This window comes from Ranitomeya variabilis, chromosome 2 (genome assembly GCF_051348905.1).
Source record: "Ranitomeya variabilis isolate aRanVar5 chromosome 2, aRanVar5.hap1, whole genome shotgun sequence".
Taxonomy (NCBI): Eukaryota; Metazoa; Chordata; class Amphibia; order Anura; family Dendrobatidae; genus Ranitomeya; species Ranitomeya variabilis.
In genome coordinates this window covers 806,381,224-806,395,064 of record NC_135233.1, presented here as the reverse complement: position 1 = coordinate 806,395,064, position 13,841 = coordinate 806,381,224, and the positions used below count along the sequence as shown (strand labels likewise).

Sequence of the window (13,841 nt, the reverse complement as noted above, 5' to 3'; positions counted from 1 at the left end):
AAGGAAATGCACCTTCCTTCTGTGATATAGGACGAGACTTTGCATTAATAATTGTGTGTTAAACAACTAAATATGTATATTCCTATTACATAAAATAATGAAAGGAACATTTGGTTTGAGAATTTCTAGCTCTTGGAAAAAAGAAATATTTACCCAATAATATAAATCCTGTTGGTCAGTAAAGATGCTGCAGTATCGTAAGGGAATACTACTGCAATGACCTATTAGCTGATTGCTGATATCGTCTTTGAAAATGCAGTAAGACTTGCCAGTAACAACACAAGTCCTGTAAATATCCTGGAAACCAGTTGTTCCCATAGCTAATTATAAGGATGCACTGTTCATTCTGCAGTTCAACTTCTGTCATAAAATAAATAACATTTTCAGTCTTACAGCTTTAAGCGGCTGATTCTCCACTGCTCCATTTATTACTCATACAGTACGTACTTTTATTGTGCAGTTTTAGGGTTGCATTGAATTACAATGAGATACATATAAGTGATTAATCATTTATAGCAGCTGGAAAATGCTGCTTGGAAAGTTGCTTAGGTCATTTTCCTATTCTGTCCTTATAACAACATCTTCTTATAGATTGTATTCTTTGATTACTTAGAAGGCCATGTTCACACCTAATATGTCACACCAATCCGCAAACAATGGATGAGAAGCAAACAACAGATGCAATTTACAGCATTGAGTTCCTTGTAATGAAACTCAAAGTAGTGACTTCAGTTTTTGCATTCAGAAATGTTTAGATTGTAATCAGTGGAACCATGGATGCAAAAAAAGACAGGGACAACAAAGTGGTGCATAATCCTATCACATGAGATTCTGAGCAGAGAACTCATCAAGAGAATCAACTCGATTCCAAAATGTCATAATCTACTCAAGTAAAAAATGTATCTACTGTTTTAACTTAATTTTGTTTTATCTATTTTATGATCACAATCTGACTACTATTTATTTCAAGGGTGATCCAGGTATACCTGGAGATCAAGGTCCCAGAGGGAAAACAGGTTCACCAGGAGAAAAGGGAGATATGGGACCTTCTGGACCACATGGAGCACCTGGAGACAGAGGTTACCCTGGGCAACCAGGCAAAGATGGACATCCCGGACTACCTGGACCACCAGGAATGCTGGTTAGTCTAAAATAATGTTCAATTTCTTTATATATATTTATTATTGTTATCAAAAGTCTTCATTTGCATAGATTAGATATTATGGGGTTGACCACCAGTGAGTTGGATACACTTTCATAGTATCTACATGTTAGATGACGATCCTGTGTATAAGACCACGTGCATACTATCAGTATTTGGTCAGTATTTTACCTTAGTATTTGTAAACCAAAACCAGGAGTTGGTGAGAAATACAGAAATGGTAAGTGGTGACATGTTTCTATTATACTTTACCTCTGATTGATCTAGTCCTGGTTTTGGTTTACAAATATTGAGGTAAAAAAACTCACCAAATACCTGAACGTGTGAACGTGGCCCTATTATCACAAACCTCTCATAAGAGCATTAAACAAACATACATTTCTACCATAGTTTAATATTCATTATGCCAAGCATAATACTGGATAACCCACAATTTATAAGAAAAGTTTCATCTTCGTGTAACATGTTTTTAACATTTCACAGAAGAAATAAACCAATTTATTCGAAACATGGCAAATTTGCTTTAAATGATGGGGAAAAATTCAATTTATTTGAATCTAGCAAAATGGCAGCTGGATTTTGTTTTGGGGTGGAAATTAGTTAAAAAATATACTCAATTTGCACTGCCCCTAGCTTGTTCTTTCATACAGCTCTCAGCTCGTTTCTTCACATATCTACCATAGCTCTTGGGGACTCGGAGGAACAGCAGTGAGCCAGGGAAAGTGATTAGTATAATTTTTATTAACCCCAAATTTATTATGCTCTGGAATCAGAAGAGATCACACAGCATTGTAGCGCACATACATTTTGCATCGAATAAATTAAATGCAAATTGAATTTCTCAAACAAACTCAATTGAATTTACTAAATTCCAATTTCAGCAGATTAATCCACAAGTTTGTTTCCATGAACTGTAGATATCATTATAAATACCTCAAATTGATAGATTGTTGTGCTTCTGGGATATGTGCCTCTGGAGCTTGGTGCCGGTGATGGAGACACTAGTTGCATGACAGAAAGCCTCAGAAAAGTCACACAACCAAAATAATGCCTGCAACCTTCTGTTAAGTGACAATTTAGAGCTGCCATCTAGCTGTCATTGAAATCACAGACAAGTCACATGAAGAGACACTCAGCTTTCATTGAATTCTATGGGGACAAACACATGAATGACCTGCAAAAAACAACAAGGTGGATTTTTTGCCATGGTTGCATTGTGGTCCCAGTAGGACACAGGTTGTCATGCTACCACAGTGATAGTCAATAGATGCAAAGTCGCAATATTCATACAGTTGCTTGCAAAAGTATTCACTGCTCCAGCTCCTTCAAGTTAGATAGTTTTGTTTGGTGAATAGCAAACTTCAAGTCTGACCACAGATTCTCAGTTTGATTAGCCCCTTAATGACCACTGATATGCCTTTTACTGGGGGCAGTTAAGGGTACTTATTCCTCAGTGCCGCTTTTTAATGGCGCTGAGAAATAAGATTATAGATCCACCAGTGTTGGAAATTCTCTGGGGTCTAGGCTATTGGGGGTGGTTGAGACCCCGGAGAACATGATTTGGGTCAGTTTTTACAGACTCCAGTGTTGCGATCACTGTTTCTCATGGAATAATGGCGATCACAAAAAAATGTCCAATTTCTTATTTAATTTCTCTCTCCTCTGATATGATCTAGCACATTAAAGGAGAGAAATGGGGTCCCCTGATCTTCCAGTGTCCCTGAACCCTTTTGCATCCACCTGTTCTGTCCCCTGGCTGTTGGTGTCTTCCGGGAAGAAAATGGCGGGCACATGTGCAGTGCACCCGCCAAGATCTGCTGTCTGGCACCCAGCAACAAAAGATTTTTCCTTTTGCTTCATTTTGATCACTGTGATAGACCCTATGACAAATCAAACCCCCTTTATCATCCCCTTAGTTAGGTAAAAATGATAAAATAAAAAAATGTATTTATTTCCATTTTTCCATTAGGGTTAGGGTTGGGCTAGGGTTGGGGCTAGGGTTAGGGTTGGGCTAGGGTAGGGTTAGGGTTGGGGCTAAGGTTATTGTTGGGGCTAGAGCTAGGGTCAGGGTTGGGCTAGAGTTATGGTTGGGATTACGGTTAGGGTTGGGATTAGAGTTATAGGGGTGTGTTGGGGTTAGGGTTGTTGTTAGGGTTATGGTTAGGGTTGGGATTAGGGTAAGGGGTGTGTTGGGGTTGGGGTTGTGGTTAGGGTAATGGTTAGGTTTGGGATTCGGGTTAGGGTTAGAGTTGGAATTGGTGGGGTTCCACTCTTTAGGTACATCAGGGGGTCTCCAAATGTGACATGGCGCCCACCATTGATTCCAGCCAATTTTGCATTCAAAAAGTCAAACGGTGCTCTGTCCCTTCTGAGCCCTGCCATGCACCAAAACAGTGGCTTTTCCCCATATATGTGGTATCAGCGTACTCAGTAGAAATTGCAAAACAAATTGTGTGGTTTATTTTCTCTTGATACCCTTGTGAAAATAAAAATATTTGGTTCCAAATTAAATTTTTTGTGAAAAAAGTAAAATGTTAATTTTTTCCTTCCACGTTGCTTTAGTTCTTGTGAAGCACCTGAAGGGTTAATAAACTTCTTGAATGTGGTTTGCTCACCTTGAGGGGTGCAGTTTTTAGAATGGTGTCACTTCTGGGCATTTTATTTTATATTGACCCCCATAACTCACTTCAAATGTGAAGTAGTCTCTAAAAAATGGTTTTGTAAATGTTGTTGGTAAAATGAGAAATCACTGGTCAACTTTTAACCTTTATAACATCCTAACAAAAGAAATTATGTTTCCAAAATTGTGCTGATGAAAAGTTGACATGTGGGAAATGTTATTTATTAACTATTTTGTGTGACATCACTCTTTTGTACATTTTAAGGGTACAAAAATTTTTGCCAAATTTCCATTTTTTCATAAATATGTGCAAGTTATATCGAATAAACTTTACCACTAACATGAAGTACAATGTTTCATGAAAAAATAATCAAAGAATCAGTGGGATATGTTGAAGTGTTCCAGAGCTATAACTTCATAAATTGACAGTGGTCAGAATTGTAAAAATTAGCTTGGACATTAAGAACCAAACTGGCTTTGTTACTAAAGGGTTAAGGTCTGGGCTTGACTAGACCACTTCAAAACATTTACACATTTCCCCTTAAACCATTCGAGTGTTGCTTTAACAGTATGCTTTGGTCCATTGTCTTCTTGGAAGGTGAACCTCTGTCCCAGTCTTTGACACACTGAAGCAAGTTTTTTAAAGAATATCCCAGTATTTTGCACCCTCTGTCTTCCCCTCCACTCGGACCATTTTCCCTGTCCCTGCTGCCAAAAAACACCCACAGATTGATGCTGCTGCAACCACCATGTTTCACTGTGGGGATGATCTTGGGGTGATGTGTTGTGTCGATTTGGTGTCAGACATAGCATTTACCTTGGTGGCCAAAAAGTAAAATTTTTACCTCATCTGATCACAGCACCTTCCTCCATACATTTGGGGAGTCTCTCACATGTCCTTTGGCAAACTCAAAACAAATATAACCATTTTTGTGTGTAAGTAAAAGCTTTTTACTGTCCACTGTTCCATAAAGGCCATTTCTGTGGAGTTCATGGCTTATTGTTGTTACATGGACTGATACTCCAGTCTCTGCTTGGGAACTCTGCACCTCCTTCAGGGTTACCTTTTGGTCTCTGTGCTGCCTCTCTCATTAATGCCCTCCTTGCCCGGGCTGAGAGTTTTGGTGGCCGGCCTTCTCTTGCCAGGTTTGTTGTGGTGCCATGTTCTTTCCATTTGATGATAATGGATTTGATGGTGCTCTGGAGATCATGAGAGATTAGGATTTTTTTGTAACCCAACCCTGACTTCTCAACATCTTTGTCCCTGACTTATTTGGAGATCTCCTTGGTCTTCATGGAGTTGTTTGGTTATTGGTACCTCTTGCTTAATGGTGTTGCAGCCACTGTGGCCTTTCAGAGTGGTGTGTATATATTGACAGACCATGTGACAATTAGATTGCACACATGTGGACTTTCTTTCACTAAACATATATATGACTTATAAAGTTAATTGTTTGCACCAGAAATTTTTTGGGGCTTCATAGTAAAAGGGGTGAATACATACAGTATGCACATTCCAATTTTTAGTTATTTGATCCCATAATTTTAATTTATTCCTATATTTTTCTCACTTCATTTCATTAACTTAGACTACTTAGTGCTGATGCATCACACACAAATCGGATTACAAAAATATTTAAACACAGGTTGTAATATAACAAAATGTGTAAAAAGCTAAAGAGGGTGAATACTTTCATAAGCCACTGTAAGTAGCCCTTGTGTAAATATCTGCAAATGTTTGCTGTGGTTTCCCAAGAGACATTTATCTTTAAAGAAAAACGTAAGATATTTATCTTTTGCTAACGTGCTAGTATTTGGTTGCTATGGTAATATGTCTTTGTCTTGATTTAATGTACGTAAGCATAGGGCAATTATTGAATTGCACCAAGCATTGTACTTTCTGAACATTACATTATGTTCTGGGCATTGATGTTTTTTAAATATAACAAACAAGAGAGCGGCTTTGTAAGGATTACTACAAAACAGCAACACAAGTTAAGGGCATGATTAATTCTACTGCCTGTCTTGGCACTTGACGATTCTGCAACATTTACTAAAGTTGTTAGCTATAAGGCCCGAATTCATTATTGCATTTGCATCTGATATTTGTTGAATTTTTTGTATTGTGCCCCTTTTTTTGTTTCATCATGCCATTTACACCTTTTATGACGTCTGTTTTGTATGTGTTCTGTTGTTGTTTCTATGTTCATCATTGTGGATAGAGTTTATGCTTTCTTTTCTCGTCTTCTTCCAATTAAAAAGCAATTGTTAAAGATTGTTTTTTTAAATTGGGGGATTGTGATGAAATAAAGATTAAGTGGACTAACCCTTTAAGAAATAAAAGCATTCTCAGGGATCGAAGTCAGCAATAAAATGGTTTGATATTATACAGAAGCAACCAATAGCAAGGATACTGAGTAGTTGGAACAGACCAAAGATGAAGAAGGACAAACAATAAAGAGTGGTACCCAGCCTAAGAAAGAGAAATGTAAAAAAAATATCAGAATGAAAAACAGTTAAATACAGGTATAGACACTCCAGATACTGTAGGCTGGATGGCCATTCTTTTCTGCAACCGATAGCAAGTCTCTTTTTAGTGCCTTTGCTCTGTCTCTAAGTTATAGGAATGAGACCGTGACATGACCCCCTGCCAGTCAACCCTCCACTTTAACTACTACTACTTGAAGGGTAAAATAACTTGTAAATGTCAGAAGAGCTTTGAAGCCTTAATGGTGTGAGGTTAACTTTCAGAATCCTATCATAGTGAGGGCCATCTAAATACACTCATATAAGAATCAATTTGTTGACCGGTTTTGCGTGCCAGGATCAGGGTCTCATCTTAGAAGAAGACATACCTAACGTAGAGTCACATAAGTTCACTGCAAGAAAATATCTTACTGAATAGGTTCCATAAAAAATCCTCCTAGACACAGGCTTGATATAGTGTTATCTTTTAAGGATAACTCCGTGCCATCTGAGATACAAAGATATATTGTGTTTCATGCTTTACCTTTGTTTCAGTTATGCAAATAACCGCAATAACTTTCTCCACAGACAGAGAATATTTCATTTGAAGAAATGAAAAAATATATTAGACAAGAAGTTTTGCGAATATTTGAAGGTAAGAAAAAGCACATGTAAGCAATGAATATTTGTTAGGAGCGACCTATCATTACATTCTTTATTCATGCAGTTTCTGTATTCTGCCATTAGCTGAACTATTTGTCACACTAGTCCTGAGTTATTATACACCATACAGTGTTAGTTTTATCCTGTGAAGGGTTTTATCAATTGTTACATAAAATAAGGCTGAATTTTCTTATCCTTTGAAATACTAAGAAGCTGTTTAATAACACCCATTGGCTGCATATTAGCTCCTGTGTCTTGTGCCATCTATGAGATTCATTCAACCATCCTTCCTATAGATTTTATGCATGTATTTCAGTGAGAATTATTTCTACATTAAACTTAATTAAATATGCATTTTTAGAATTCCCAAGCCATTGTCATGTCTTTTATGCTTGAGAAGTCTAATGTGATGGCTTCAATGATAGCATATGATTGTATTTTTATGTGACATTCTGCAGCTGTGAAAATATGTATAAAACTGTGGGTCATTAGTGGTGCACACATCTTGAAAATGTTTGATAATGTACGAAAACTTAATGCCAGCACACCTTGGCCAATACATGATTATACAACTATTATAAGTAGAAATGTAGTGTTCTTTGAAAATATACCTAAAGATAATGAAGGGCTAAAACTGTAATTTGTAGCTAGCAAAATGAGTTTTGAGCTATCATTGAGTTGAAAGGGATTTTCCAGGTTTGTAAAAACTCTGTTCCTCGACATCAGTTAGTTTAACAAAAAAAACTGCTTTACTCTCCTTCCCTGGATTCCGTGCTGAGTCTCTGCCTTTGCTCCTGGTGTCTGTTCCTGCTTGCATTGCTGATATCACATCCACTTTTCTGCAGCCAATAACTGAGCTCAACAGCTCTTATCAGAGTTGGCAGCGTGAGCTGTTCAGAATTGCTAAGCTCCGTTATTAGCTGCAGTCCTCTTGACGTGATGTATCAGTGGAAACTCAACACACTGCAGGTGGAGACAGGTTTTTTCGAAATGAGAAAACCTCTTTAAATACTATAGGAATGTGTAAAACTATACTTAACACGTTTTACTGTAAAAATGACTTGCGGTAAATGACAAACTCCATGTGATCCTATAGAATTTTGAATGTATGTAGCAGGAAATGGTAGTTTAGACATAAAACAAGTGAGTTAACAATTCTGTTAAGAAATATAGAATATGATTAGTTGGATAATAATGTAAAAATAATTTCAGTTGTATATAATAATAATAATCTTTATATAGCACTAACATTCCCTATCAGTATGTCTTTGGAATGTGGGAGGAAACCGGAGTACCTGAAGGAAACCCACGCAAACACGGAGAGAACATACAAACTCCTTGCAGATGTTGTCCTTGATGGGATTTGAACCCAGGACCCCAGCGCTGCAATGCAAACCACTGAGCCACCGTGCTGCCCCATATATCTGTAATTTGGAAAAGTTTAGTCTAGTCACACAATAGAACAGTGTCATTCCAATCCTATTCAACATGGCATCATTTATGAAGCAATATGAAACCAAGAAAGTTAGGTCAGTAGTTCATACTTGGCAAACTTCAAGCAGTTATGTAGCATAGACCCCTCCCCAGAGACCTGGGAATAGCATGGAAAGCATGTAAACTGAGTCTATCCTTGTGAAAAGTGTTACTATTCTGCAATATTCTTAGATTTCAGCAGTACAATAGAGCTGTCATTAATGCACCCATGGTATTGATGACTCAATTTATCAAGAAAAAGCAAAAACAAAATACAAAAATGAGCTGCAGCATATACGCGCAATGTGTAACAACACACTCACATTGTGGCCATTTCACAAACAAAACTCAAGAAAAAAAAACAAAATGAGCATATACCCTGCTGGAAGTAAATAAGTAAATAGTAGTAGTACATGTTAATAACATAGAATATTTAGTTATCACTATTTTGATCAAAATAGCATAAAAGCCATCCAACCACAACAAAGTGTACCCAATCAGGACCCATCCTGTATCTCCTATTAAAACCTTATCTTGTTTCAAACAACCTCAATGTAGATAAGGGCAGAGTAGGACAGGACTGACCATTGGAAATATGAATGAAAATTTCGAATAGCTAGTCATTTTGATAAATGGTTAGCAAACAGTGGATTTCTGCACTTAGTTGTTGGTTTATCATTGCCTCAACTGCTTAGAAAAAATCACTCTTTACATAAGATGTAACCTAAATGTTGGGAAGGAAAGAATACTTATAATGTTGTTATATTTAATCTAATTAGATTTTTAATTCATTGGAGTTGTTGAAGATTTAGGTTTCTAAAAATCTATCTATTTATCTGATTCCCTGCACGTAGAAGTAGAGCTACCAATCTTGGTAACTTCAGCATGTTCTAACTGTAGAAGAAGCTCACTCTATAGGGATTTTTACAGTTTTCAATTAAGTTATGTGCATTGTTTCCCCTTTTGGTGAAAGAATGTATTGTAGCATTTACAAGTAAGATTTCTTCTGAACGACTCAGAGGGGTCTTTAAAGGTACCGTTACACTAAACGACTTACCAATGATCACGACCAGCGATACGACCTGGCCGTGATCGTTGGTAAGTCGTTCTGTGGTCGCTGGGCAGCTGTCACACAGACAGCTCTCTCCAGCGACCAACGATCAGGGGAACGACTTCAGCATCGTTGAAACTGTCTTCAACGATGCCGAAGTCCCCCTGCAGCACCCGGGTAACCAGGGTAAACATCGGGTTACTAAGTGCAGGGCCGCGCTTAGTAACTCAATATTTACCCTGGTTACAAGTGAACACATCGCTGGATCGGCGTCACACACGCCGATCCAGCGATGGACAGCAGGTGATCAGCGACAAAATAAAGTTCTGGACTTCTAGCTCCGACCAGCGATATCACAGCGGGATCCAGATCACTGCTGCGTGTCAAACACAACGAGATCGCTAACCAGGACTCTGCAACGTCACGGATCGTCGTTGTTCTCGCTGCAAAGTCGCTTAGTGTGAAGGTACCTTAAGGGTTTCTTGGAAACGATCACCCTATTGTAAACTGTATCTCAGGGGCCGAAGACACAGAGATAAGTGCACCAATTTTTTACCAGACCAGATCCAGAAATATTCTAGTAAGACTTCAGTGTAAATTTTTGCATGCAGTGAAGCATTAATAGCTCCCTAATCTCTCCGAAATCTTTGATATCTCAGGTGATACAAAGGGCAGGTTATGTCATGCATAACTGAAAATAAATAAATTGAAAGTCATCTCATTTTTCTGTGCATTTAATTGAGTAAGCTGAAAAATTATTGGATGATGCACTCTATAGCTAGTTTTAAAAGCTAAAAGCACGTCTTTAGCTAAATACAATTTCTTGCATCGTTGTGCAGATAATCATTTAATATCAAAACTGAATTGTCGCAGCTCAAAACGTGTTCATGTTGCCCTGCAGGATTTTATATTCCACAATTTGAATAAAAATGAAGTGGAAATAATTTGTCTTTTGTACGGGACGTTTTAGTTGTACAATTAATTATCGTGTGTGGTCAAAGTGTTGGGCTACAAAGAGATTTTAAAAGCCTCCAATTGCAGCTCATTTGTGTAGTCTGTGAAACCCATAGCTTAGTACAACTAATTGACAACTCTGATAGCACATTAAAGAAATAACTCAATAATGCAGAGCCAAGTGCTAAACAGTTATCTCTAAAAGCATTTTAATAGCAGGTAATTACTGCTTCAGGCATTGATTTAATGAATGTTGCTCAAAACCAGTTTTGAGTAAATTAACCGAAATCAATTGCTCCCATACCTTACTGTATCCAGCCAACAAACTAAATGAAAAAATGATGGCCATGTAATGTCATTCTTGTCATATGTTTAAATAAAAGAGGTCTATGTACTGTGCACTCATCACCATTGAAAGTAGTCCCTCTGCCAGTGGTATTTGCTGAGACTTAATAGATGTATAGAAATGTGGTCTTAAAATGATGTGTAACTACTACTTATTGGTAATAAACAATATATAGGAGGACACGGAGTGCATCAGTGTATAAAAGTTCATAATTTTATTACAACATTTCAAAAAAATAATTATATATATGAAACTGTAGTACAAAAGACACATTCAGGGATAAACCAGTGAAATTGAGGTTACTGTGTTGTAACTGTACAATATTGTACGTATTCAAAAATAGCCAAACAATGTAGGCTAGCTATTATTGCACCAGTATATCACTCGGGGTCAAAGGTTATTTGGTAAATATATATTGCACAATGTGCACATTATTGCGTGAGATGGTACCCCGGACCTGATGCAAAGTATCCCACAGAAGGCAAAAAGGCACTAAGGTAAGCGTCTATAGTGCACATGCCCCACATAGTACCATGAGAAAAAAGTGCTATCGTGAGATATATCAAGGAAAAGTACCACTCATTATCAGCCCAGTATCTAACAAATTAGTATTAAGTCCTAAACATGACAGGTCCTTACCAAGAACAAAACAGTGGTATCCCAGGTCAAATGAACAATCCCAGTGCACATTTCGCAGGCATAGCGCCCCGCTTTCTCAATATCAGGTATTTATTTTCTTCTTCCATTTGGAGCCTGAAAAATACTACCTCTCAGTTCATAGGTTTCTCATGTCTATACAGGGTGAGCCATTTATATGGATACACTTAAATAAAATGGGAATGGTTGGTTGGGCAACACATCATCATGATGATCATCGTGGGCCAGTTGAATGGTCACCAAGTTCTCCCGATCTGACCCCCTAAGACTTTTATCTTTGGGGTCATCTGAAGACCATTGTCTCTGTGGTGAAGATACGAGATGTGCAGCATCTGAAACAACGGATACTGGAAGCCTGTGCTAGCATTTCTTCTGGGGTGTTGCTATCAGTCATGTCAAGAGTGAGAGAAGAGGGTTGCATTGACAATCCCACACAATGGGCAGCACTTTGAGCACATTTTATAAGTGGTCATAAACTTGTAAATAACTCATTAAAGAATAAAGTTACGTTAAAGCCAAGCACACCATTGTTTTTCTTGTGAAATTCACAATAAGTTTGATGTGTCACATGACCCTCTTCCCAATGAAAAAATAAAGTTGGATCCAAAATTACCAATTTTCAAAATGGCTGACATGGTCACCACTTATCTTGAAAAGTTTTTCCCCTCGCAGATACTAATGTGCCACAAACAGGAAGTTGATATCACCAACCATTCCCATTTTATTTAGGTGTATCCATATAAATGGCCTAGCCTGTACTTTATGCTGCAACTCGCAATATTCAGATTGGCTGCTGTGTATAAAGCTCAAGCCCTGCTTAATCTCTGCTTTCTTTTACAGCAAATAGCTGCCACATTTATTCTAAATATAATAAGCCTTAGTACAGGAGATCTTAATGTGCGGCTTTATTTCTAAAGATAACAAGGACCGCCTTAGAATAATACATTACATTTGTCTATTATATATGACTAGTGACTCAGAAAATATCATATCCCAATTAGAGAGGAGCAAATATGAGTAGTATTGATTTCACCTGGAATTTTAAAGAATTCCAGACTATGGATTTTTAGCAATTCGTTCCTCGCAAATTTAGCAAAATAGTAGCCAGACGATTGTCATTTTGCTGCACCACAGAAGAATAGCAAAAGGTGATTGAAATAAAAAATGTATAATTATCTCACTGCTTATCTGAATTATCACACTCACTCCCCACAAAGCAGTCCTCTGCACCGCTTCTTTTCGACTTTTCCAGTTATTTTCATTAGCCCCCTTCACTAAGCCTTTTGATGTCCCTGCGCCATGTCATCACAACGTGCGTTCAGCATGTCATGTACAGTCATGACAGATGGCACATGGTGACATCAGATGCCTTGAGTCATGCCAAACTTCACAACCCAGAGTGAAGAAGGTAGAAGAAAATGCGCACAATGGGCTATCGCAAAATGAAGATGCGCAGAGGAACGGACAGGGGACTGTGGGGGTGTCTGGACAGCTGAGTGGTGAGGTGAGTATTACGTTTTTTATTTCATTTCTTTACATCCTACATTTATTATGCTATGGGGTTTGAAGAGCCCAGAAAGCATACACAATCAGATTGCATCTAATAATGTCCAAGCAAATCAAATTTCCCTGATGGAATAAAAATATTTCCAAATTCAAATCTCTGCAGATTCGCTCCTCTCTAATTGTAATATTTTACAAAACAACAAATACCATATCACTGGGATGTAACAAAACTGAAGTATTTAACATTCACATTGATATTGCTTTTATAGTACAGAAATCCTGCACACTGTTAAAACCTAATGGTTATATCAATAATCAATGCTTCAAATTGTCCCACTGGCTTCAGGAGTTGTAAAAGTCAATACATTTGCTTTTACTTTTTCTCATTTAGGGAATTATAGGTGACTTTAATGAATTGAATAGATTGAACTGTTTGTATATTTGGTACATTTGACAAGTTTATTGGCTTATTATACTACACTTTCGAATTGTCATGTTTAGTTTCATTGACTGATTAAATTTTTATAATTTATAGTCTTCGGTGGTCTCAACATTTTGAGTTAAACACATATTACTAGATTTAGCACTGATTTTATTTTGACAAATTAATAAAGTGACATATTAGGAGTGTACCATGGATACTATCCAGACCCACTGTAACCCAAAAATACAGTTGAGGTAGTATATCAAATATATCACGCATCAGTGTAATTATAAAGGCATTATTAGCACTCTCTTAAAAACTTGTTCTATACACAGCTCTCGCAAAAATTAAGAGACCACCACATCAAAACCCTGTCATGGGCAGCCCAATCTCCGGACCTGAACCCCATTGAAAACCTTTTCAATGTAATCAAGAGGATGATGGATAGTCACAAGCCATCAAACAAAGAAGAACTGCTTAATTTTTTGCACCAGAAGCAGTGTGAAAGAATGCTGGAAA

The 13,841-nt window shown here is 37.5% G+C and overlaps 1 protein-coding gene across 2 annotated transcripts in view; it reads left to right on the top strand.

The window, feature by feature from the left end:
• COL19A1 (collagen type XIX alpha 1 chain) overlaps positions 1–13,841 on the top strand; it is a 1,614,879-nt gene that overhangs the window by 1,566,554 nt on the left and 34,484 nt on the right. For both annotated transcript variants that reach the window (XM_077289962.1, XM_077289964.1), the window contains exons 48-49: positions 971–1,141; positions 6,837–6,903. In XM_077289962.1, coding sequence (XP_077146077.1) covers positions 971–1,141; positions 6,837–6,903 — 238 coding nt within the window. The remainder of the gene's footprint in view (positions 1–970; positions 1,142–6,836; positions 6,904–13,841) is intronic.